The sequence below is a fragment of the Scyliorhinus torazame genome, chromosome 15 (genome assembly GCF_047496885.1).
Source record: "Scyliorhinus torazame isolate Kashiwa2021f chromosome 15, sScyTor2.1, whole genome shotgun sequence".
NCBI classification, from domain to species: domain Eukaryota; kingdom Metazoa; phylum Chordata; class Chondrichthyes; order Carcharhiniformes; family Scyliorhinidae; genus Scyliorhinus; species Scyliorhinus torazame.
In genome coordinates this window covers 162,943,468-162,971,085 of record NC_092721.1, presented here as the reverse complement: position 1 = coordinate 162,971,085, position 27,618 = coordinate 162,943,468, and the positions used below count along the sequence as shown (strand labels likewise).

At 48.2% G+C, this 27,618-nt stretch overlaps 1 protein-coding gene across 4 annotated transcripts in view; it reads left to right on the top strand.

Annotated features, from left to right (window-relative positions):
- The window catches only part of dclk1a (doublecortin-like kinase 1a), a 514,704-nt gene that overhangs the window by 441,512 nt on the left and 45,574 nt on the right, over positions 1 to 27,618 (top strand). For all 4 annotated transcript variants that reach the window (XM_072477022.1, XM_072477021.1, XM_072477023.1 and 1 more), the window contains 2 exons: positions 8,750 to 8,846; positions 23,742 to 23,822. In XM_072477022.1, coding sequence (XP_072333123.1) covers positions 8,750 to 8,846; positions 23,742 to 23,822 — 178 coding nt within the window. The remainder of the gene's footprint in view (positions 1 to 8,749; positions 8,847 to 23,741; positions 23,823 to 27,618) is intronic.

The following is a 27,618-nucleotide window of genomic DNA, read 5'->3' as shown; positions in this document are numbered from 1 at the left end:
ATTCTTAAGATGTTTGGCTTCAATTACCTTTCAGTGTGTTGAAAAACTTCAGTTCACCAGTGCGTCGCCACCTCAGACTGTTTGCAAGCTATTTGGTTCTTCAGTTTATACATTTATGATGATATACTAGATTTTATTCAAAGGCATTCTGGCATTCTGCAGCTAAAGGCTTCTTCTTCTCGGGCAGTCCCTAAGGCACGAGGATGACTTGCCTCCCCTCCAAGGAAGTGGGTTCTGCGATGGCTGAATAGTCCAATCCTGGATCCGCAGACTCTGCCACAGGTTTAGCTGGTGGTGCTTGATGAACTGGGTGGGTGGGACGCTCTGGATTCTACACTCTCTTTCCGCTGTTTACACTTGACCTCCGTGTGCTCCACCCTGTGATGCTCGAAGTGATTGGTGCCTTCACGAATGCTTCTTCTCCAGTTTGTGCGTTCTAATGCAAGCGATTCCCACGTGCGTGTGGTGATGTTGCAGTTATTTAGGGAGACTTTCAGAGTGTCCTTGTAGTGTTTCCTCTGTCCTCCTAGTGACTGCTTTCCATTATGGAGCTCGGAGTAGAGCTAAGGGCTAATCGAGTAAAAGCTCCTAATCTCATCAAAGAAAACCCAGGAGATGCTGGGAATACCTGAGTAGCGTCTTTGAAGAAAACAGGAACCAAACCATTCCTTTTAGGAAAGAATAGACAGTCAGCAAGAGAATCAACTGGACCACTGCAAAGGCACCTTGCACTGAATGATTTTGAAGTGGCATTGGCGGAGATCTGGGAACAAATCTCCCCCTGCTGTGTTAAGCTCAGCTGGTGCTGCAATGTATTGGGCAGAGTATAACAAAAACAAAATATCAGAAAAGCAAATCTATGAAAAAGACTTTTATCCTCAAAAATGTATTGCACATACTTAATGGAATTTTTCACTTGTCTTAGTATAATCTTCTATATAGTCATCTAAAGCTAATTACTTTGACCAGTTTATGCATTACACCTTGGGCAAATTAATTGGCCATATTATTTTGAACAATCTTCCGGCCCAGGAATGAATGGCTGCTTCCTAGGCTTTAGCACTCTATGATTCTATGTTTTACTGTTTTTTTTAGTAAATACCTAAGAGTACATCCTTAAAAACAATTTATTTGTGTACTTTTTTTAAATAATGGCTTTTAGTGAACATTGTTTTGTGAAACTTTGGTTATATTTATGTCCAAGCACTTTTCAGTTCTAATTACTATTCCTAGAGGCATATTTTGCGCCACACAAGTGCCAGGCAATGACTACATCCAATAAGAAAGAATCAAACCACCACCACCTAGAAGTTTCCCTCCAAGGCTGTCACTATCCTGACTTGGAAATGTATAGCCGTTCCTTCACTGTCGCTGGGTCAAAATCCTGGAACTCCCTCCTTAATAGCACAGTAGGTGTACCTACACTATATGGACTGCAGTGGTTCAAGAGAGCAGCTCACCACCACCTACTTAAGGGTAATTAGGGATGAGCAAGAAACGCTGGCCTAGCCAGCAACCCCCACATACCATAATTTGATTTGTTTCCAATATTAAACATACTCAAAATGATATAGTTGTGATACTGTGATCATTAATAAGTGCAGTCTCAAACTTTTACAGTTTTGGCAACAGGAATTTGTTAAAAATCAAACATTGATATCGATATGGAAAGGTTAAATGCATGCTATTTCTGTTAGTGCCTGGCAACTAGTGCCAACTTTGCTCCTAATGGAACCATTGGCCTAAAGTCAGTGTTATGGGGTCAAGCTGATCTCCAGATACATAGACAAATTCAAGGATAATACTCATGTACAGCCAGAGGCGCTGTTTGCAGATTAGATGTTAAACGGAGACAGTCCTGACCAACATTTATCGTTCAATTGAGACCTAGCCAACATTTATCACTCAATCAATTGTAGCAGGGACAGCTTAACTGGCCATTTTGCCTTATTGCCCTTTGAGAGACCTTGCACTGCGCAAATTGGCGACTGTGCTTGCCTAAATAACAACAATGGCTGCAATTGAAAATGGTTCTTTGTTGTAAAGTACCATTTATTTTTTATTCCTAACGCTGGTCGTCATTACACCCCATTGATTCCAGCTTAAACACATCATTTGTGACTGTCAATCAATTGTACAGCAGAATCTCCTCTTTTACTAAGGCCTCACACTGTTGCCTGGGAATTTCTTGAACACTAGCAGCTATTATTTATGCGAACCTAGACAATGCATGCTTTTAGTTTATGTGGTCATCACATTTTAACCTAATCAAGCTCAAACCTGACACGCACATTTTCCAGTAATCTCCTTGCGTAACTCTCCCTTTTTTTAAGCATGGGATCATTGAGTTCCAATAGTAGAACCCACTACGACTCCAGCAGAGATCAGCAAACTCATCAGAGATCAAACCCAAAAGCTTTCATGGTGTGTCTGACTGTTGCATTACGCACACTAATGCACCAAGGCAGCAGTGGCATCTGGATCAGTCTATCCCTTCTGAATAAAATGGCCTTTGTGTAGTTTTGAAACTTACGTTTAAAAATGATTAATCTTACAAATTTTATTTGACTCTTTTTAGGAAAGAGGCTGGCAACCAAATAATTATTGAAGGCTCTCTTTTCTCTAGTAGAAACACATTGAAATCCTGGTAGCAAAATATGCTATGAATTAAGGAAGTGAATCAAAGAAGAAAAGTGACTGCTGGAATACCTTTGTGTCCTGTTTCATGACTGCACCAAAGAGCCAGAAGCTGTTATGTATAGAGATAAAAACAGTCATTTTCAAAGCTAAATATTCAAATCCAGATTTGTTTCCTTCATGTTGCAATACTTAAGCCCTGAAGTTGCAATTTCTTGGGAAGATCAACTGACTCGGAATTCATCCAAAATATAATTGGAAGTATTTAAATAAATAAATCTCTCACTATCTCAGTATAACTCATATTTGCATAGCATACTTTTCTAATTATTTTACTGAGCCTTCCCTGGCATGTTTGAAAACTAAAGTAGATTGCAGTTTGAAATGAGCTGTACAGATCCATGTTTCCTTTTATTTCTAACAGGCTGCTAAAAATAGCATCAATGAAGCATTAAAGTCACTGCCATAGCCTTTCCTGCATTGTTGCTGATATCACTTTGCAGCTCGTTTACTTTAACAGCCTCTTTGAACTTCATTTATCTCTGTCCTCTTCCGGCTTCAAAGTCCCCTTACCCATAACACACCTTCTGCTCCTTCTCACCCCTATTTATCCCAAACTCCACTAGCCCCTCAGGCACAAACAAATTGATTTCAAGAGTTTTTGTCCATGTGGTGTTGGGTGCTCTGGTGCACAGATGAGCCAACACAGTTGTATGTGGTACAACTCTATTTTATTTTAACTCTTATAATACAGTTCGTTCTGGATACTCTGCACGTGCTGTCTCCCTGAGGGTGTCGTGTAGCAGGTCTGTCCTGGTCCTCCTCTCCAGCTAATACTGACCACCAGGTGTCGTGTTTGTGCTTTTATATCTTTCTGTGATTGGTTGTGGTGGTGTGTGTTCTGATTTGTCTGTTGGTGTGTCTATCATGATGTGTGTGTTTGAATATCATGACATCCCCCCTTTTTACAAAGATATGCGCCTACGTGGTTATAAATATAATCGTGTTGTGAGTTCATCTAAGAGTGTGTGCGTGTGTTGTGTACAGCATGTGTATATGACGTAACTATTTACATGGGGCAATGTCGGGTGCGTCACACTAACAAGGTTGTACCATAACAAAACATGAATGCGAGAAAAAAAAAAAAACTTGAACAGTGGTCCGGTCAGACGATATCTGGAACGATAAACAACAACAGGTTATAATACAGAAGTGTTTGACTTTTTGAACGTATGAACAGCGTTATAAGTCCAGTCTAATGGGTGACCGCCTCAAGAATAGGCTGGTCCTCAAGCCGGTTCAGCTGTGGAGATTTGGGTTCACACTGGTTCACCTTGGACTGTTGGAGGTGATGCTGTTGCCGAAGTCTCTACTTTTCCATTTGTTGTACTTCGTGCAGTGCTTGGTTTTTCATTCGTGCAAATATAACATTCAACATCTTTGTTAGTGTTGCCTTGGCTGTGGTTTGGTTCTGGTGGCGATGGAAGGGGCATGATCCGTGGCATCTCCACAAAGTCATCCTTGGGAACCAGTGGAGGATCCGGCGTGTGCGTACGGTTCAGTTGCGAGCGTGGAAGGCGGCGCAAAGCTCGCTGATTGCGCCTACGCACCAATCCATCCGCCCTGCATGCCAAGAACAAGGTGGAGTCTTTTTTCTTTTTATGTTTGTGGTGGACGGCACCTTGTAGCTGATAGGTCGTTGCCATCGAAGTAGCACCATCACTAATATCATGCAAGGCGATGACTGTGCCAGATGTGGAAGTTGGCCGAGACCGTGCACGCTGGTTCCGGCCACCTGCTGTGCCAGAAGGGCGACTCCGCAGAGAAACGTCGAAGCATGTCGCCTTGGAGAGAGAATTGTTGCTCGCATCAACGTCTGGCGATGGCGCGAATTGGTGTGTCCATCTTGGACCGCCGGTGCTGGTCGCCACTGCCGACCCAGTGGGACTGCCACGCGATCAATTCCCTGTCGCCGTGGCATCCGCCGTCACCCTGAGCGTGCCATCACCGAGGCCGCGACACCGCCCGTCCGGAGCAAGGTCTGGCGTGCGCGAATCAGAGTCGGCGCTTGGCTGCTCCCCATCTGGAGTCCGGGCTGCCTTCCGTCGATGCTCCCCGTCCGGAGTCCCAACAGGTTCACTGGAGGCAGCCGAGATTCCCTGAAGCTGCACTTCTGGAGTCGGAACATGCAGGAATGCACCAACCAGTGGAGAGGCTCGAGCCATCGAGGGTGGAAGCGGTGCGCCGCCACCGCAGTCGTCAGTGGTCCCACCGTGATTGTCGAGTGCCTCGGTACGCACTAGGCGAGGTCTGTCACCTTGCACCTTTTGCATCGGAAGTGGGATGCTGTCATCACTCGTCTCACATCCCGTGGATAGATCCTCATTAGCAGCTTGCTGTTCACTAGGGTTGGGTAAATTGTCAAGAGTTTTCATCTGGTGGTGCACACCATGTCGGTGGACTGTCATTGTCTTGCCGTTGTCCTTCATTTGGGCTTTTCTTCTTTGGAATTTTAAATCTTCCCCCAGACATTGCAGAACCTTGTTTATTACCCCCAAATTCTCCCATATGTATGGTCTCGAATATAGGATCCAATGTTTCTATCGACATTGTACTATTTTCCAAAGAACATTCCATTTCACTTTTCTTCTCAGGTACCTCATATGTATCTTTGTCTAATGTACATGCCTTCATGGTCTCTGGGTCTGATTTTGCTGGGACTGGCATGGTCACAGTCTCTCTTTTACTGTTCTCAATTGCCCACATTATACTCCCCATACATAACTGCTTAATCACTGGGGTTAGTATGGTACAATGGATAATCGGGTCGACCTTATCTGCATCTTCACCATTAGTGGAAAGCACACTTGGTTCACTTGAAACTACTGCGGGTTTTAAATTCGTTATCTGGCTACTCGATGTCGGTGTCCTTAGGATTCTTGCTCCAATGTTCTGCTCATTTATCAGTGGAGTGTGTATAGGTTCAATGCAATTAATGTTCCCCTCAAGGTTTGAAGAGTCATTACTGACTAACTGCTGGTCTCCGAAGTTGGGACTTTGCGGCGTTGTGTTTAAGGGAGACATTTGTCCCTGCTGTAGATATGATTAAGGTTGTGTTATTTCCATTACCTGAGGATCAATGTCTTGTCCATTTTTTCGATCCGTACTAAAACACTGGCAATTCTCAGTCTGCTCCTTGCAAGTTAAACATTCAATTAATTTCTTTAGCAAATCCTCAGCATCCTTCTGTGACCGTGCAGCATTATTAATCTCTGTTCGGCTATAATGATCCTGAAGGTCAGCGCATAAACCTTTTTTCTTCGGGCTTGGAAGAGGCGATTCCTTTGGCCTGTCTTCAGTTGGGCTTGAACAGTCTTCAGCGCTGTGCCCTTCATTGTAGCATGAGAGACCGTCATGGTCACGCTGCTGTGTAGTGGAGCATGGTAGGCTGTTATAGCCTTCTTGCTGTTCACGTGAGCATGGCAGACTTGCATCGTCTGCCGCTGGTTGGTCAGGAGAGGTTGCTAGACCCTCATGGTCTTGTTCCTGCAAGGACCACACATTGGAGTCTTGCGTTGCTTCTATCGTGGAGGCTGTCCACGAGCTCTCTGTGGAGGCTTGTGACACTGGAGTCACTTCTTGTTCGTGCAAGGACTGCGCTCTGGAGTCTTGCGTTGCTTCTATCGTGGAGGTTGTCCACGAGCTCCCTGTGGAGGCTTGTGACTCTGGAGTCACTTCTTGTTCATGCAAGGACTGCGCTCTGGAGTCTTGCGTTGCTTCTACCGTGGAGGCTGTCCACGAGCTCTCTGTGGAGGCTTGTGACACTGGAGTCACTTCTTGTTCGTGCAAGGACTGCGCTCTGGAGTCTTGCGTTTCTGCAATTGTGGAGTCTGTCCACAATCTTGCTGTGGGGGCTTGTGACACTGGAGTCACTTCTGGTTCATGCGAGGACTGCGCTCTGGAGTCTTGCATGTCTCCTTTCATAGAGTCGGGAACGTTGAGCGGGACGTGGACCACGCTCTGTGTGGCAGCAGGGCGCTCTCCGTGTGCTTGCAGCGCTCCCTGTCTGTTAATGTCAGGCTGCAGCATCATCCGGTACTGATAAGCTGGGACGTCATATCTGCTGGATTGAAGATCCTCAAATCCGAAAAATGAATCCGCATCTGCGTCGGATTCAATGTGGGGGCCGCCAATGTGCACCACGAAAGGTTCGTCCGAGTCATAGTCGTATAGGACCACGGAGCTTTCATTGGGCTCGCGAGGTCCGGAAACACTGTAAAGATCGTCATCGAAGTATTCAAGGTCGGAATCATCGGCCTTTGCGTAGGTAACTGCTTGTCGGAGGGTTCTTCGGAGGTCAAATTCATCTCCTGGGTCAATTTGCGGCAATGTGCTGTCATTCCAGGTGAGGGAAGGTTGTTTTACAGCTTTAACAGATTTTTGTTTTTTTGATTTGGGACGTTTCCCTTTTAAATTGGATTTGGGACGTTTCCCCTTTATATTGGTGCGGTCTGGGGCCTCTGACATCCTGACGCTCGGTATGTAGCACGTAGGAAGCGACTGTGCATGCTCAGATCGCTGTTCCTTTACCGATGGTCGTTTTCTTGACTGCGCATGCGCAGCATCTCGCGCATGCGCAAACGAAACTTCCGGTTCTGCGCACTGCTCGCGCAACTGTGCTAGCGTGATACCTTTAGCAAGATGGCCGCCGACCTCGACCCAGCCCTCTCTCAGGCCCGGGATTTCAGCCTCTGGGAATTTGGGCTCCGGGATCCCAGCCACGAGATGAGTACTGCCGCTTTTCTTACCTTTACTTGCCGATTGGATTGCGTTTTCTTCACAGTACTTGGAGAATTTGTCCAGGACTGCCTGGTAATCGTACCTTTGCTGCCTCCTGAAGAACCTGAACCTTGTGAATATTTCTCTTGCCCTTGCACCGGCGATGGTGAGGAGAAATTCAATTTTTTCGCTATCATCCAGGTCTTGGAGTTCAGCTGCCACCAGGAACAATTCGAACACTTGCCGGAATCGCCGCCAGTTTTCGCGGAGATCGCCATAGCACTGGAGCGGCTGCGGAACCGGGAGCTCTATCATTTTGCCTGGACACTGCTGGTTGTCTGTGTACACTGAGGTATGCCGGCAGGTATCGATCCACTCCTGTACCATGTGGTGTTGGGTGCTCTGGTGCACAGATGAGCCAACACAGTTGTATGTGGTAGAACTCTATTTTATTTTAACTCTTATAATACAGTTCGTTCTGGATACTCTGCACGTGCTGTCTCCCTGAGGGTGTCGTGTAGCAGGTCTGTCCTGGTCCTCCTCTCCAGCTAATACTGACCACCAGGTGTCGTGTTTGTGCTTTTATATCTTTCTGTGATTGGTTGTGGTGGTGTGTGTTCTGATTTGTCTGTTGGTGTGTCTATCATGATGTGTGTGTTTGAATATCATGACAGTCCACATCTACAAGTCTGACCAGGCCTTGACACATTCAATTCAATTATCTCCAACCATATCTCCTCGCACACTCCCCACTTGTGGGCACCAATTCACCGTTAATTCCACTATCAGTAATCACCATTATAACCAGCTGCTCCTATCCTAATACCTCTCCTCCCTTCCTCTCAAATGGCTCCTAAAAACTTATTTTTCTTCAACTGTTGTTTTGGCTTCCGACCTCTTCATCCTTTCTCAGTCTCTTCCCCCTTGTGATTGGGGTTTATTTTCCTTTGCCCTAAAAGGTCTTGCCTTGTGCTGTGCTACCTTAATGATTGTTTTGTAGCTAAAGAACTATTTTAGTTTATGTGAGGATGAGAAGAAAATAGATTGATCGAATAGTTGAGCATTAGATTGCTTCTAAAATGGACGATCATGCAGTATTTGCAAATTAGAAGCGCATTTTGTGTAGAACCAGCAAAAATTACATCACTGAGGATATTCTCTACCCACCAGGTCATTGAATTGCTAATTTGGAGGTTTAATTTTGACACTAGTGAGTATTCCAAAGTGATTAAAATGTACTATTACCTATTTTATTAAATACATTGCTTAATATCTTTCACAGAGGTTATGAAAATGTGTCAGTAATTAAAATGAGAGATGATGTTATTTACAGGCACAGCAATGATCAGGATGTCCTTTTTGACCAGATACTGATGGGGCATCAGGAATTTCCAGCACCATATTGGGACAATATTTCAGACTCTGCAAAAGTGAGTACCTGGTAATATTAGCAAAAAAAAAATTTGAGATTAAGGACTTGCATACAAACTCAATGTTTTATGGTGCGTAATTGGGGTCGGTAGAGCATACAATGAAAGCCATGCTCCCACGTGAAATGTGGCAAAGCAGACCACTGGCGTGCTGTAATAATACTTCTGCAGCTTGTGTTGCTTGGAGGAGCCCAGGAATATTTGGCAGAGCAGATGTCAAGATTTACTATACATTGCCACGTGGAAACAGCCCTTGCCATCAGGTATACAGCAAGCAGATGAAGAGTCAGAGAGTTTTACAACACATCATGTCTGTGCCGGTCACCAAGCACCTATCTATTCTAAGCCCATTTTCCAGCACTTGGTCCGTAACCTTGTATGCTGCGGCGTTTCAACAGTTCATCTACATGCTTCTTAAATGTTGTGAGGGTTCCCGCCTCTACCACCCTTTCAGGCAGTGAGTTCCAGACGGGTGAAAACGTTTTTCCTCAAATCCCCTCTAAACCGCCAGCCCATTACCTTAAATTTATGGCCTCTGGTTATTGACCCCTCAAATAAGGGAAATGTTTGTTCCTATCTACCCTATCTATGTCCTTCATTATTTTGTACACCTCAAAAGGTGAGATGGAGCAAATAGCTTTGACATGAAGGCAGCATTTTATGGAGTGTGGCATCAAGGAGCTCTCGCAAAACTGGAATCAGTGGGAATCGGGGGGAAAACTCTCCACTAGTTGGATTCATACCTAGCACAAAGGAGCAGGGTTTTGGTTGTTAGAGGTCAGTCAGCTCAGCTCCAGGACATCACTGCATGAGTTCCTCAGAGTGGTTATGAAGGTGGTTTGATTATGAAGGGAATAGATAGGATAGATGCGGGCAGGTTGTTTCCACTGGCGGGTGAAAGCAGAACTAGGGGGCATAGCCTCAAAATAAGGGGAAGTAGATTTAGGACTGAGTTTAGGAGGAACTTCTTCACCCAAAGGGTTGTGAATCTATGGAATTCCTTGCCCAGTGAAGCAGTAGAGGCTCCTTCATTAAATGTTTTTAAGATAAAGATAGATAGTTTTTTGAAGAATAAAGGGATTAAGGGTTATGGTGTTCGGGCCAGAAAGTAGAGCTGAGTCCACAAAAGATCAGCCATGATCTCATTGAATGGTGGAGCAGGCTCGAGGGGCCAGATGGCCTACTCCTGCTCCTAGTTCTTATGTTCTTATGTTTCCTAGGCCCAACCATCTTCAGCTCTTTCATCAATGACCTTCCTTCCAACATAAGGTCAGATGCATAGATGTTCGCTGATGATTGCACAATGTTCAGCACCATACACGACTCCGCAGACACTGAAGCAGTCCACGTGCAAATGCAGCGAGGCCTAGACATTACCCAGACTTGGGCTGACAAGTGGCAAGTTACATTCACATGATACAGTAGTACCAGACAATGACCATCTCGACTAAGAGAGAATCAAACCATTGTCCCATAACATTCAGTGGCATTAACATCATTGACACCCCCACTATCAACATCCTGGGGGTCACCATTGATCAGAAACTGAACTGGACTAGCCATATAAACACTATGGCTAAAACAGCAGGTCAGAGGTGAGGAATCCTGTGCCAATTAATCACCTCCAAACTCCCCAAAGCCCGTCCACCATCGACAAGGCACAAGTCAGGAGTGTAATGGAATACTCTCCAATTGCCTGGATGAATGCAGCTGCAACAACACTTAAGATGCTCAATACCATCCAGGACAAAGCAGCCCACTTGATTAGTACCCCTTCCACAAACATTCAATCCATCCACCACTGACGCAGAGTAGCAGCAGTGTGTACCATCTACAAGATGCACTGCAGGAACTTACCAAAACTCCTTAGGCAAAACCTTCCAAACCCAAGACTGCTATCATCTAGAAGGATAAGGGCAGCAGAGACATGGGAACACCACCGCCTGAAGTTTCCCCTCCAAATCACTCACCATCCTGAATTGGAAATACTTGGCCGTTTCTTCACTTTCGCTGGGTCAAAATCCTGGAACTCCCTCCTTAATAGCACAGTAGGTGTACCTACACCAAATGGACTGCATTGGTTCAGGAAAGCATCTCTCCACCACCTTCTCAAGGGCAATTAGGATGGGCAACAAACGCCTAGCCAGCGAAGCCCACATCCTGTAAATTTCATTTTTAAAATATCAGGTCCCCATCAACTTTCTGGGGAGAATGTGCAAACCCCTCACAGACAGTCACCCAAGGTCAGAATTGAACCTGGGTCCCTGGTGTTGTGAGGCAGCAGTGCTAACTACTGTGCCACCGTGTCGCCCATTTGTTACAATGTTATTCCCTCAACTGAGGTCTGGACAGGTCCAATTTGCGCAAGGACTGTGGCAGGAACATATTTCTCCCCTGAGGAGTAATTACAAGCCAAACATCCTTGTCCCTGGTGGAAAACTCTGTGGTTTGCCTTGCTTTCAAGCTACTCCACTTGTGCTTGTTATGGTTCTCATGCGATCTGCTTGGTTGTTGGAGATTTTAGAAGATCATGTGCAGAATACAGCTGCCTTTTCATCATGAATCATACAGGAGAGGTCTTGGTTTGGTGTTCCGATAAACCAGTAAGAATTTGTTGAGGCGTTGGATAAGTGAACCTGTTCTTTTGTTGGTTTCAAAGCATGTTGAAAAGCATGTGGCAGGGTGATATGGCATGGATAAAACGTGTTGAATGCCACTTGTAGGAAATTCTCAAATTCCTATGAAATGAATTGAGGTCTGCTGTCATTCACCAGCTGTTCTGAAAATACGAAGCAACTGAACACTTCTCCCAGCTTCTGATGAGATAGATGTCAACCTAAGAATCTCTGGCCATTTGGTGTGAGCGTCAACAGTCATTAAAAACATGTATCCTTCGAAAGGTCCTGCAAACTCCACATGCACAAGTTGCCAAGCCTCTGCAGGCCATTCCCATGGATGCAGGGGTGCTGAGGGTGACAGGTTTCTTACCTCAGCACAAGAAGAACATGTTCCAGCTTTTTCTTCAATCTCAGCATCAAATCCAGGCCACCAGAAAAAACTTCTCGCTACTTCCTTCATGCGGATGACTTTGCAGTGGCCGTCATGTAACTTCGCTGACATCCATTTCCTCAAAGGTGGTGGAATAATCACCCTGACTGAACTGCCAGCTCCATTTTCCTGGATCAGGAGCTTTTCAGGCTAGATGTTAGTCCTGATGTCTTTCTTTATGAAACCATGTCCATCACTCCTGGGAGCACAGGGTCATTCCGAATTTGTTTTTTCACTTGCATAGAAGTATTGTTTACTTGTTGAAAGTAGAAAATACTATTATTATTATGCTCCCTTTCGAGCAGTCTGAAGATAGGTAATGGCAAACTTGAAAATCCACTATGTTACCATGCAAACTAGACTGGTGATAGACGGTGTAAGTGTGCGCAGGCAGGAGCAATGCTCTTCTTTGCATCTTACTTGCAGTGAGTGACGGAATTCCCCTATGTGGTCCAATAATGGTGGTCATTGGACGATGGTCTATCAGCAGTGTAAACTCTCTCCCATACTGGAATTGATGGAATTTTTTGACGCCAAAGATGCTTCTCAATACATCTTGTTCAATCTTGGCATAGTTGCTCTCAGCTTTGCTGAAGGTTCAAGAACCAAAAGCAATGAATCTTTTTTCACCCGATGGCATGATGTGGGAGACTACCGCTCCTACACCATAAGGAGGTGTATCACAAACTAACTGAAGATAAAATAGGATCAAAGTGCTTGAGAGCTTTAGACTCTTTGCCTTTATTGATTATTGCATTGATGTGACCACTTCCATGTCTTTTTCCGGAACAAGAGGTTGTGTAACAGTTTCAGAATTGTTGCCATGTTTGGGACAAGTTTCCATGATAATTCAACAATCCCATGAAGGAACATAACTGGCTTATATTCTGAGGTGCAGGTGCCTCTGTGATGACGTTAACCTTAGAAAGAGATTTGTGAAGGCCATTGGTGTCAATCACATGTCCCAGGCTTGGGGACAACGGAGAAGTGGCAGAACTCACACTTGTTCTTACGGACTCGCAGACCCTAGTCTTCCAATCTCTGGAGAGTGACCTCCAGGTTTCGAAGGTGCTCCTCTTCATTTCTTCCAATGACTGGGATGTCTTCCAGATAACACTGGACTCTGCTTAGTCCACTGAGGTTCTGGACCATTATCCTTTGATATAATGCAGGAGCAGATGTGATGCCAAACGGCAATCTTTGGTACCGGAACAAGCCCTTTTATTTCATGATTGTCAGAGGTTCCAATGATTTCTTGTCCACCTTCCCCTGCAAATAGGTTCAGGTCAATTTTGATGAAATTTTGGCCTCCCACCATTCCCACAAACAGATCCGCAATGTGAGGTCATGGGTACTGTTCAGCACATAACACTGGATTTGCAGTGACCTTAAAGTCCCCACAAATAATCACGGAGCCCATTGGCATAGCCCATTTTCTGACAAGTTCCAAAACTCCAGTTTTTACAAGTCACTCCAAGTCAGCCTCCACCTTCGGCCTAATAGCACATTGTACAGGCTGTGCTTTCAAACATTGAGCTTAACTTCCAACATTTATTTTTAGTTTGACGATAATGTCCTTCATGCTCCTTTATTCTCCATTAAAAACAACAGTATGCTTTTTTTAAATGCTGGTGAGGCCTGCTTTTCCATTGGTCATTATATTGGACTTCAGCACAATTCAGTCGATACTTCTCCAGCCATGCACGACCCTTCGACGCAGGGTGATTCCCTTCACTATGTGTAGAGGCAAATCTGCCATTGTCCATTAAGTTGCACAGCCACTTCAATGCAGCCCTCAAGGGGAATCACTTCTCCTGTGGCACGGTAGCACAGTGGGGGGCGGCACAGTAGCACAGTGGGGGGCGGCACAGTAGCACAGTGGGGGGAAGTACGGTAGCACAGTGGAGACGGTACAATAGCACAGTGGGGGGGGGAAGTACGGTAGCACAGTGGGTGGCAGTACGGTAGCACAGTGGGGGGGTGGCACAGTGGAGGCGGCACAGTAGCACAGTGGGGGGAAGTACGGTAGCACAGTGGAGACGGTACAATAGCACAGTGGGGGGGGAAGTACGGTAGCACAGTGGGTGGCAGTACGGTAGCACAGTGGGGGGCGGCACAGTAGCACAGTGGGGGGCGGCACAGTAGCACAGTGGAGGCGGCATGGTAGCACAGTGGGTGGCAGCACGATAGCACAGTGGAGGGAAGTACGGTAGCACAGTGGGGGGGACGTACGGTAGCACAGTGGGGGGAGGTACGGTAGCACAGTGGGGGGTGGCACGGTAACACAGTGGGGGGAAGTACGGTAGCACAGTGGGGGGCGGCACAGTAGCACAGTGGAGGCGGCACAGTGGGGGGCGGCACAGTAGCACAGTGGAGGCAGCATGGTAGCACAGTGGGGGGGCGGCACAGTAGCACAGGGGGGGATGGCACGGTAGCACAGTGGGGCCGGCACAGTAGCACAGTGGGGGGGTGGCACGGTAGCACAGTGGAGGGCAGCACAGGGGGTGGCACTGCAGCACAGTGGGGGGTGGCACAGTAGTACAGTGGGGGATGGCACGGTAGCACAGTAGGGGTGGCACGGTAGCACAGTGGGGGGCAGCACGATAGCACAGTAGGGGGTGGCACGGCAGCACAGTGGGTGGCAGCACGATAGCACAGTGTGGGGGCGGCACAGTAGCACAGTGGGGGGTGGCACAGTAGTACAGTGGGGGATGGCACGGTAGTACAGTGGGTGGCAGCACAATAGTACAGTGGGGCCGGCACGGTAGCACAGTGGGGGGTGGCACGGTAGCACAGTAGTTGGCAGCACGATAGCACAGTGGGGGATGGCACAGTAGCACAGTAGGGGCCGGCACGATAGCACAGTGGAGGGTGGCACAGTAGCACAGTGGGGGATGGCACGGTAGCACAGTGGGGGATGGCACGGTAGCACAGTGGGTGGCAGCACAGTAGCACAGTGGGGAGTGGCACAGTAGGGGCCGGCACGGCAGCACAGTGGTGGCAGCACAATAGAACAGTGGGGGGGCGGCACAGTAGCACAGTGGGGGATGGCACGGTAGCACAGTGGGGGGTCGGCACGGTAGCACAGTGGGGGGTGGAACGGTAGCACAGTGGGGGGTGGAACGGTAGCACAATGGGGGGTGGCACGGTAGCACAGTGGGGTCCGGCACGGTAGCACAGTAGGGGGTGGCACGGTAGCACAGTGGGTGGCAGCACGGTAGCACAGTGGGGGGCGGCACAGTAGCACAGTGGGAGGTGGCACAGTAGCACAGTGGGAGGCGGCACAGTAGCACAGTGGGGGGTGGCACAGTAGCACAGTGGGGGGTGGCACAGTAGCACAGTGGGGGATGGCATGGTAGCACAGTGGGTGGCAGCACGGTAGCACAGTGGGGGGTGGCACAGTAGCACAGTGGGGGATGGCATGGTAGCACAGTGGGTGGCAGCACAGTAGCACAGTGGGAGGCGGCACAGTAGCACAGTGGGAGGCGGCACAGTAGCACAGTGGGTGGCAGCACGGTAGCACAGTGGAGCCGGCACAGTAGCACAGTGGGGGATGGCACGGTAGCACAGTGGGGGGTGGCACAGTAGCACAGTGGGGGGTGGCACAGTAGCACAGTGGGTGGCAGCACAGTGGGTGGCAGCACGGTAGCACAGTGGAGCCGGCACAGTAGCACAGTGGGGGATGGCACGGTAGCACAGTGGGGGTGGCACGGTAGCACAGTGGGGGGTGGCATGGTAGCACAGTGGGGGGCGGCACAGTAGCACAGTGGGGGTTGGCACAGTGGGGGTGGCACAGTAGCACAGTGGGGGATGGCACGGTAGCACAGTGGGGCCGGCACAGTAGCACAGTGGGGGGTGGAACGGTAGCACAGTGGGGGGCGGCACGGTAGCACAGTGGGGGCGGCACGGTAGCACAGTGGGGGGCGGCACGGTAGCACAGGGGGGGCGGCACGGTAGCACAGTGGGGGGTGGCACAGTAGCACAGTGGGTGGCAGCACAGTGGGGCTGGCACAGTAGCACAGTGGGGGGTGGCACGGTAGCACAGTGGGTGGCAGCACAATAGCACAGTGAGGGGGCGACACAGTAGCACAGTGGGGGATGGCACAGTAGCACAGTGGGTGGCAGCACGATAGCACAGTGGGGGGCGGCACAGTAGCACAGTAGGGGATGGCATGGTAGCACAGTGGGGGCATCACAGTAGCACAGTGATTAGCACAGTTGCTTCACAGCTCCAAGGTCCCAGGTTCGATTCCCGGCTTGGGTCACTGCCTTTGTAGAGTCTGCACGTTCTCCCCGTGTCTGCGTGGGTATCCACCGGGTGCTCTGGTTTGTTCCCACAATCCAAAGATGTGCTGGTTAGGTGGAGTGGCCACGCTAAATTGCCCTCAGTGTCCAAAAAGGTTAGGTGGGGTTACTGGGTTACGTGGATAGGGTGGAGGTGTGGGCTTAGGTAGGGTGCTCTTTCCAAGGGCCGGTGCAGACTCGATGGGCCGAATGGCCTCCTTCTGCATTGTAAATTCTATGTTCTATGTCTATGTGTATGTCTTCAGCACTAGCCTTGATGGTCTTAAAGGAATGTGTTGGAATTTCCCATTTAGATAACCTCTGGCATCAACAAGGCCGCTGTCCAAGTGCCAACCTTCATCCTTACTGGATGACCTTCCAGCAGTGGAGTGACCCAGTATCTGTGTGCACCAGCAATGGCTAACACGTGTAACACGCTCCTTCTCTTACTGTGCGTTATTTCGCTCATCTCGACCCTGTTGTACAGCATAGACCATTTCTCCTTTTACGTTGTTTAAATGTTGTCTTGGTTTGTTCCACCATTTTATTTTTATTTTGTTTGCTTTTTATTCCTGCAAACATACTCTTTGGGCATTAACTACCTGAATGGGAACAGATTTCCGTAATGAGTGCATTTAGCCGGGTGTTACCCAGCACTCACAGTGCCGAGAACCTCCATGCTATCTGCCGGGACTCTGGTTTATTCGGTGCCTCAGCGGGGAACTCTCCCACGAGGCCACACCTAGTCCTGTTTCCTGCACTGTGGAGCTCCACTTGCCGGAACTCCTCAGTGCAGGAGAAGATCGGGCTGCCATTTTTAAATAGTGGCGCGATCTCTCGACACCCCAATGCAACCTATGAACCTCCCCCCAAGCCCCAACTCACCAATAGCTCCCCAAGCTCCCCCCCCCCCCACCCCCGACCGCACCCACGCAGAGCACCCCTGGGCTCGATCCCCAGCGCAGGAAAAATGCCAGCCTGACACTGGCAGTGCTACCTGGACAATGCCAGGCTGGCACCCAGGTGGCACCACCATGCTGGTAATGCCAGGGTGCCACCCTTCCCAGAGGACAAGCCTCAAATCCCCTGGGAGACCCCCACAATTACAATTCCGTCTGGTCCCTGTTTCTAGAGACCAGCATTGATCGGGGCTCACCCGAGATCTTGGGGGCGAGGGGGTTAGATCCCATGCCTCGGGTAGATCATGGGAGAGCAAATTAGAATGAGACCAGCTGCCTCACCCTAATGTGCATATTCGTCAAATACTGATCCTGCAGGATTCAGATCACGACGTTTCACGAGGCCATGTTAGGTCTCGAGAGGCATAGCGGGCGGGTAGATCCCAGGAAGCGGGATTTCCTGGCATTTACCGACTGTGCCACACTGCCTTTCGGCCATTAGATCATGTCCTGTGTCTTTTTTCCCACAGCTTTGGTATACCATGGGCAGGATTCTCCGGTCTCCAACGCCGAAATCGGGTTTGGCGATCGGCCGGAGAATCACTGTTTGCGCCGAAATCAGGGGCGGTGCCGCTTTTGCGATGCTCCTCCCTCTCCAAAGCGGAGGGGTACGCCGCACACCGTATCGATGGCCTCAGGACGTTACCTGAGGCCCACCTCCCGATGCTCCGCCTCCGACTGGCCGAGTTCCCGATGGCGTGGGTCTCTCATGCTTTTTCTTTTCGGGAACTCGACGTAGCGGCTGCGGACTCAGTCCAGCGCCGCCACAGTCAGGGGAGAGCCGATCCGTGGGTAGGGAGGGCTTTGGTAGGGGCTGGCGGCACTGGTGGGGGGTGATCTTGGGGTGGCGAGCCTGGCCAAAGGGGGAGCACTATTTGGCAGGCCGGATCCGCGTGCGGCTGGTGCCATGTTGCACGGTGGGCCGCCGCAGGCCATCACCGTGTGCATTCGCCGACACAAACCCGGCAACTCTCCAGCCGTAACGGCAGCTGGAGCTGGGTTCTCTACGCTGCCTGTCGACTAGCCCCCCACCAAACGGAGGATCGGTGACCATTTTGCGCCGAATATTCGGTCGTAAATCGCCACCGTTCCCACGCCGGCGTCAGGACATAGCCTGAAAGCCGGAGAATCCAGCCCCATGTCTTTACAACAGCTTTCAGCAGCAAAATGGCCTGGTTTTGCACACCGGTAACATGTATGGGCTCTGGTGGTTTTGAGTGTCGATTCAGCAGACATTCTGTGCACCCGAGTGGGTGAACTCAATTGCAACAGCAAGTTCGATGGCTTTCTGCAGGGTGCGATAGACTCTCAGTTAACAGATGTTTTTGTATTCTTTCAATGCATAGACCATAAACAAGTCAGTCATTAAGCACATCTCCAAATTTACAGTATTCTGCAAGTCTTTTAAACACTATAACAAATTGTGCGATTGACTCCCCCTCCACTCGGTTTCTTTTATGAAATCACCAGGGGTTTAGGTGAAAAGTGTGCTTGCAAAATTTCCATAATTTGCTTGTATGTTTCAGGGTCTGGCTTATCAGGTTGCACAATAATGCGGAGGAGGTTAAAAAATTTTCTCCCATATTGCGCAGAAAAGTGGGCACCATAATTTTGTCATCTATTTTATTCGCCAGCACAAAATAATCAAAATGCTGGGTATAAGTGGACCACTGCTTCACATTCTCATCCAAAGCTCCAACATTGCTGAAAACTCTGTTATTTTACTCATGCAGGTTTCCCGTATTTTCCACTTTTCCAATAGCTACTTCAGTTTTCCTATTTATACAAGGCATTCATTTGAACATTGGTGTGTCGTTTACTACAGCCAGCTCTACAATCTATTTTCAGAGTATCTTTTGCTCCCGTGCATGCAAGCCAACATATTTTCTTCGGAAACAGTAATGTGACATGCACATGTTAAAAGTTTCCCTTTCTCTGACTTTTCTTTACTTAACTTCTTCCAAGTGGTTTAGCAAGCGCACATCTGTTATCCTTGTCACCAGTTTCATTGTGTATTTAGAGAATGATACCCAGGAACACTCGATAAAACAAACGAAGGAAAGAAAACTTTATTATAGTATGTTCTCTATGAATATTCGGCGCAAAACCTGCTCTTCATGCATTACATCAATTCCTTGATTACATTACTACAGCAGGGCCAATTACACTCAGTAATTCTGCTAATCTGTTGGAGAATAGATTGCTGGACTACTCTGACACCCTACAAACCCACTGTAAGTCACAGCCGTGATGGCAACAAGCTGACCTTACATGGTTTCAGTCTGAGCTTTGACTGTAGTATTCTGATTTCCGGTAGAAGCTTCTTTGAGCTGCAATTGAAACTGAGACATTGGCCATTACAAGCCACATTGTGCTTGGGTACCCAAATGCATTGATGGAGTTGGCCACGACATTGACATTGGCTACAGGTCTTCTGGTAGGCTTCCCAATACAATTTGTTGTGCATATTCATCTGTGGCCTTGTGTAAATGGCTCCAGTGAAATGCTCAGCTAAGTCTTCTGCTGCTGAACTTTTTTGGGAGCTAACACTTGCAGTCTTTGCCCTGCTGCAGCACAAGCTTTTCTCCTTCTGCGCTGTCCTTTTAATTAAACGCCGTGTCAATATCGAAGATGGTGACCATAAGTGTAAAATCATCTACTTTGTGTCTTCACATCACTCTCTTCTCGTTGTTTATCCACTCCCTGGCCAGGTTGCACTTTTTGGGCTACTGCAAGGTAAACGGTACAAGAGTAAGGCTGTGGTGTGGAGAGAGGACAAAAGGAGGAGGTATATATTTACACCATCTGCAGCTTGCAAAATCAAAAGAGTGTGGGATGATGGGAGGTGGGATGTGGGGAGGATTAGGTTTGAGGACACTGTCATCATTGATGGTTTCAGCCACTCCTCTAGCCTCAGCTTCAGAAATCAGCATCCCAATAATGGTCAGCATCATCTCCACCACGGGGCTCAGGACATGAATGCCCAACTGTCTCTTAGTTCCTTCTGCCCCCTTGTTGTATGCTGCCTTTTACTTTAAGAGAGAGAAGTGTATCAGTGAGTTTTGCACTTTCTATTTAGGTGTGGCTGTCATGTTTGAATACCGGACAGTGTGTGAAAGCAGTGAGATGGGGTGTGGCGTTTGCAGCTGTCCAAAGTATGTGAGGGTGTGGTGGAGCATATGAATGTCAGGTATGAGTCCTGATTGATGGAGCTTGTTGGTAGGTGAGGTGTGGTGCAAGGAACCTTCTTTCTCCTGTTGTGCCACTATTCAATGTTTCCTAGGTCAGATTCTCTTCCTGCAAAACTACCAGCATCTGCTCCAACTACAATGCACTTCCCCTTTAAGAGGTGTGTGGTGATGTCTGTGAATAGTGTTGGACGCAGCTAGCAATGCGCCCTCCAGAACAGTCTTGAGACTGGGTGATGCACAGATGCAGCATATTGGACACCAATGCGCAATGCTGCTGAGTAACGAGTGCAGAGTAAATCTGCCTTAGTTGAGTTATAATCTCAACCAATCTGCTGCATGAGAAGAAGCCCGGATCCTTTGCATGGGTGCAGAAAGGAACAATCAGTCGGCAATCTATGGTGTCACCAGCAACTGTAATCCAGGGGGCAGTGCTCCAGATGTATGTTCGAATGCATTTGTACAGCGCTGATCTTCTCATCTCCACAGCTGACAATGTTAATGTGGCTTCCCTTTGCAGTGGGCAAACAGGGTTGATATTGTGGCCTTTGGTATGGTATCAAATTAGAATATGTGATTTGTTTCAAAAACTGCAAAATGGGACTTTCACACCACAGCAAGGTACAGTACAAGTATGTTCCCAAACCAATGTTTTAGAAATACTGTTATTGTAGATGAATATCACATTGCTTCTTGCTCAATACTTTACTGAATATATTGCAACCCTTTAATAATGAATGAAAGAATTCAGTATAAACATCATTGATTTAAGTGAGTGCAGAGAATAAAGAGAGTATGCAGATAATATGGCTGTTTCCATGCTATTATGGATGATTACTGATCCCAGAGATGACACTGATGGGATCATAAATCAATCATTAATTTAATTGAGCTCATTTACCTGGATACAAATTCTCGACTTCCCTTATGGCCTGACTCAATTTAATATTGATGTCTGGAATGTTTATATGTAATGAAGGGCAGGACGTAACTGCATTAGAATGGTTGTAGGTATAATTAGTATAATATATTGCTGTTAGTAATTGTGTCAAATTTGACTAGTTGAGATGAGTGCATTTGGCCAATACTTAATTCTTAGCAAACAGAATAAGATAATTTTTCATTGACTCAGCAAAATATATTGTATCATAATGATGAGTCGTCAAGAGAGCCAGGCAGACAAAATTTTCAATTAGCTTAAAATCTCACAAAGTAATAATTTAGTAACGTAGGACACCGATTGCGACATTAATTTAAATTTAAGTTAGAAAAGTTAAGATCCAAGGTATAAGGGATTATGAGACCATAAGAAATAGGAACAGGAATAGGCCATTCGGCCCCTCGAGCCTGCTCCGCCATTTGATAGGATTGTGCTGATCCGACCGACTTTCCTCATATCCACTTTCCTGCTCCTTCCCGGATGTGCCTGTGGTGGCACGATTTCTGTGTGACAGGGAAAAAAAGCATCTCAGCTGGTGCCATTTCAAGGTTCATGGAGCATAACAGTAGGTTACCATCGCCTTTGAATCTGATCTCAGATAAACGTGTTTGCTACTCTGCAGAATTACTTAACAGCCAGGTTACTTACAAAACTCAGCAATTTTCTATTATAAATTGTCATTTTTCTTAATTTGATACATACAGTGAAAGGAAAAATGACTGATTTAATTTAATTCCACTTTTAAAGAACTGGGCATATTTACCGAAGCACAAGTTGCAGCATCTCAGCCCTTATGCTAAACACAGCTCAGTGTAACACAAGCCTGTGTCACACATGCAGAACGGCTTAGCTTTTTAGCCTACGGCCAGGATTCTCCCCCAACCGGTGGGCGGGCCATACCGGCGCCAAAGAGTGGCGTGAACCACTCCGGCGTCAGGCCGCCTGGAGGTTGTCCTCTGCACTTCCAGGGGCTAGGCCGGTGCTGGAGTGGTTGGTGCCGCGCCGAAGGGCCTCTGCCGGCCGGCGCGAGTTGGCGCATGCACGGCAGCATCAGCGTGTTCTGGCGCATGCGCAGGGGGTTTCTTCTCTGCGCCGGCCATGGCGGAGCTTTACAGAGGCCGGCGCGGAGGGAAAGAGTGCCGCCACGGCACAGGCCCGCCGCAGATCGGTGGGCCCCGATCACGGGACAGGCCACCGTGTGGGGCCCCCCCGGGGCCGAATCCCCTCCGCGTCTCCCCGAGGACTCTGCAGGCCACCCTCAGAGCCAGGTCCCGCCGGTATGGACCTTGTGTATTTCACGCCGGCGGGACTGGCCGCAAACGGGCGGCCGCTTGGCCCATCGGGGCCCGGCGAATCGCCGGGGGGGCCACTGCCAACGGCCCACGACTGGCGCGGCGCCCCGCCCCCGTCAAAAAACCGGCGCCAGAGAATTCGGCAGCCAGCATCGGAGCAGCGGGGCAGGTTTCATCCCCCCCCCCCCCCCCCCAGCAATTCTCTGACCCGGCGGGGGTGATCAGAGAATCCCGCCCATGATCTTTAATCATCTAGTGAATGATTACACTGTTCTTTTTTTTGAATTTAGAGTACCCAATTAATTTTTCCAATTATGGGGCAATTTAGCGTGGCCAATCCACCTACCCTGCACATCTTTGGGTTGTGTGGGCGAAACCCACCTAAACATGGGGAGAATGTGCAAACTCCACATGGACAGTGACCCAGAGGCGGGATCGAACCTACGACCTCAGCGCCATAAGGCTGCAGTGCTACTCACTGCACCACCGTGCTGCCTCATGGTTGCACTGTTCTGGTGAATCTTCCAGAATCACTGGAAAAAATTGGCAACAGTAACATTCTGTGGATACATTCTGAAAATGTCACTGTGCTGTTATCAAAGACATTAATTGCAGGGATTAGTGATGTTGAAACAATCAAAGATTTAAGTAACATGCACAGATTCAATGAAAAGTAGTGATCAAAGTCATTTATGTAAGATTTATGTAAGAAAGCTTCGCGAATGCCATGCAATTTTCTATACCGTTTACATTTTTCAACTCTGCTATATGCTTTGCCATTTCAAACATCCGAACAGAGATGAAAAGGAGGCATGTTGGGGACGGTCTTACATGTTGTTATTTATCTACGAGTTTATTTATATTAGTAAAAGGATCATTGAACGTGCAACTAAGAAATTAAGAACAGTTGGCAGTTAGTTCTGACAATTAGCATAGTGTGCCAAAGCAGTAGTAAACAGTGTGGTCAGTAGAATGCAGGTTATGCCATTGACGAATAAAAATAGCGATACTTTTGAAATTTATTATATCTAATTACAATAATCCAAAACCCACATTTATACTGTTATGCTAAAATAGTGAACAATCACTTGCTAAATGTCTCCCTTTTTGGTTGAGGTGAATAATTATCCTTCAAGTCTATCCCTACACTCAAATAGCAATTCTTCTGCCCTTTTCTTTTATAGGAACTTATCACCATGATGCTTCAGGTTGATATAGAGCAACGATATTCTGCACAGCAGTTGTTGGACCACCCCTGGGTGAATGTAAGTCTTGTTTAATGAGCGTACTACTACGGACTGCTGGGACACATTACAGATGGCTTTGGCTGAATGCTTCATTTCGGTTTTAGGCTTTGCATGGGTCTATACTATTCTTTTATCTCTAAAGTTGGTTTAACACATTTCTTCAGATCATCTGAGGTGATTAATATGTGGCCCGGTTATTGTGTTGAGCATTGTGCCACATAAATGCTGCAGATGTAAAGTGAAGGGAAAGTGCATAAGCAGTGAAGAGCTTAGGAAAAACCTGCATTTGCATTGAATCAGATAATGCTGTTAAGCAATGCTGGTGCTTCCTAGCTTTTGCAAACCTGCAAAAACTTTTATTCACACCGCTGTAAATTTGTATGTTAATATTGTGGATCTGCTATAAAAGAAATTCCAATTAAAATCCATAATGGAAAATTGTATTTCTGGCATATCATGCAATAGTGAACAGAACTGTTTAATTGCAGTTTGTTCAATGTCCATATTAAAAACAGTATCCTGGTAGGGTCGCAAGTGTCCTTGTTTGCTTAAAAGCAGTTTCAGGTATCCATGGTATCTTAGAGCAATCATATCTTTTTAATTGAAAGGATTTTGGGAGTACAGCCACCCTGAGTCTGATTTCTTTCCATAGTGCCAATTTTAAAAGAAATCTTTATTTAATTGCTTTGCTTGTTTCTTTTTGTATTTCCAATATTTTGAAGAAAAGTTATACTTTAAAATCTATGTAAGATTTTAAGAGACTGACCATGTAAAACCAGGCTATGGCCGGAATACTCCGGCTGTTGGGATTCTCTTTTCCTGCCAACAGTGCACCCCTGCCCGTGGGTTTTCTGGAGGCTTAGGGTGGCTTCAATGGGAAATCCCATTGACAAGCGGCGGTAGTCGAGTACCACGGCACCAGTGACTGGCGTCCCACCGTTTAACACGCAGCTGGAGGACCGGTGAATCCAGCCCGATAATGTAACTATGTGGACCAGCTGCTTATGAATTGTTCAAAACCACTCCCATGCCCCAGGAAACAGAAAGCAGACAGCTATGGCTGAACTAAAAACTGCCAACTTGAATCTAATAGTCTGGCAAAATCAGGGGTGAAATTCTCCAGAAACGGCGCGATGTCCGCCGACTGGCGCCCAAAACGGCGCAAATCAGACAGGCATCCCGCCGCCACAAAGGTGCGGAATTCTCCGCATCTTTGGGGGCCGAGCCCCAACCTTGAGGGGCTAGGCCCGCGCCGGATGAATTTCCGCCCCGCCAGCTGCCGGAAAAGGCCTTTGGTGCCCCGCCAGCTGGCGCGGAAATGACATCTCCGGGCGGCGCATGCGCGGGAGCGTCAGCGGCCGCTGACAGCATTCCCACGCATGCGCAGTGGAGGGAGTCTCTTCTGCCTCCGCCATGGTGGAGACCGTGGCGGAGGTGGAAGGGAAAGAGTGCCCCCACGGCACAGGCCCGCCCGCGGATCGGTGGGCCCCGATCGCGGGCCAGGCCACCGTGGGGGCACCCCCCTGGGGCCAGATCGCCCCGCGCCCCCCCCCAGGACCCCGGAGCCCGCCTGCGCCGCCTTGTCCCGCTAGTAAGGTAGGTGGTTTAATTTACGCCGGCGGGACAGGCATTTTAGCGGCGGGACTTCGGCCCATCCGGGCCGGAGAATCGAGCGGGGGGGCCTGCCAACCGGCGCGGCGCGATTCCCACCCCTGCCGAATCTCCGGTGCCGGAGCCTTCGGCAACCGGCGGGGGCGGGATTCACGCCAGCCTCCGGCGATTCTCCGACCCAGCGGGGGGTCGGAGAATCTCGCCCCTGGTCTGTAAATATTATTTTGTCCCTTTTTTATTCATGAGGAAACTTTTAAGAACTTTGCAAACATTCCAGTATTTAACAAACCAAAATGTGTTCTTTTTCCCACAGTAAATTATTCTGAGAGTATTTAAACTGCATTTTAGTGTGTCAGCCATAACTCAGTTGGTAGCACCCTTGCCTTGGATTCAGAAGGTTCCAGGTTCAAGTCCCACTCCAGGCTTGAGCACAAAAAGTTACTCTGACGCTCCAGTGCATTACTGAAGAAGTGTGCCTTAGTGGAGATGCCACCTTTCAGATGAGATGTTAAACAAGGTGCTATTTGCTGGCTGGAGCAATTGTAAAAGATCCTATGGCTCTACTTCAAAGCAGAGCAAGGGAGATATACATGGGGTCCTGGTCAATATTTATCCCTCAAGCAACATCACACAAAACAGATTATATGGCCTTTATCAGACTCCTGTTTACGGATGCTTGCTATGCACTAATTGGCTACTGCATTTCTTACATTATAACAATACCTACACCTCAAAAATAATTCATAGGCTGTAAAACACTTTCAGGGGCGAAATTCTCCCCAAACGGCGCGATGTCCGCCGACTGGCGCCCAAAACGGCGCCAATCAGACGGGCATCGCGCTGCCCCAAAGGTGCGGAATGCTCCGCATCTTTGGGGGCTGAGCCCCAACATTGAGGGGCTAGGCCGGCGCCGGAGGGATTTCCGCCCCGCCAGCTGGCGGAAACGGCATTTGTTGCCCCGCCAGCTGGTGCGGAAATGACATCTCTGGGCGGCGCATGCGCGGGAGCGTCAGCGGCCGCTGACAGTTTCCCGCGCATGCGCAGTGGGGAGAGTCTCTTCCACCTCCGCCATGGTGGAGACCATTGCGGAGGCGGAAGGGAAAGAATGCCCCACGGCACAGGCCCGCCCGCAGATCGGTGGGCCCCAATCGCGGGCCAGGCCACCGTGGGGGTACCCCCCGGGGCCAGATCGCCCTGCGCCCCCCCCAGGACCCCGGAGCCCGCCCACGCCGCCTTGTCCCGCCAGTAAATAGGTACTCTAATTTACGCCGGCGGGACAGGCAATTTCTCGGCGGGACTTCGGCCCATCCGGGCCGGAGAATCGAGCGGGGGGGCCCCCCAACCGGCGGGGCCCGATTCCTGCCCCCGCCGAATATCCGGTACCGGAGACTTCGGCAACCGGCGGGGGCGGGATTCACGGCGGCCAACAGCCATTCTCCGACCCGCTGGGGGGTCGGAGAATGACGCCCCAGGGATCAGGCTGTCTTGAATTTGGCAATGTGTAGTGAGTAAAATATTCCCAAAGGAAGCAGTGATCATATTATGGTAGAATTTAGTATTCAATTTGTGGGTGAGAAACTTGGGTCAGAAACAACTGTACTACACTTAAATAAGGAGTGAAGGAAGTGTTGGCTGGAGCAGATTGGGAAAGGAGTTAGCAGGAAAGACAATTGATCAGCAATGGCTGATCATGAAAATAGTTTCTGACTTACAACGAAAATGTATCCCAGTGAGAAAGAAGGATTCTAGGAAAGGGATAAATCAACCACGGTTAACCAAGGAAGTGAAGGATAGTATTAAACTGAATATAATGTGGCAAAGATTAGTGGTAAGCCCGCGGATTGGGAAAGTTTTAAAAAACAACAAAAGGTGACCCAAAAAAAGAAACAAAGGAAAAGATAAACTATGCGGGTAAACTAGGAAGTAATATAAAAATGGACAACATGAGTTTCTATAATATATAAAAAGGAAGAAAGAGGCTAAAGTGATCATAGTCCCCTTAGAGAATGAGCCTGAGGAAAGAATAATGGGAACCAGGAAATAGCAAAGGAGTTAAACAAATTCTTTGTGTCAGTCTTCAGGATGGCAGGCACTAATAACATTCCAAAATAAATAATCAAGGGCAGAAGGGGTGGGGGGAAGGAAATGAATACAATAACAAGCACTAGGGGAAAAGTACTAGGAAACCTAATGGGGCTAAAGG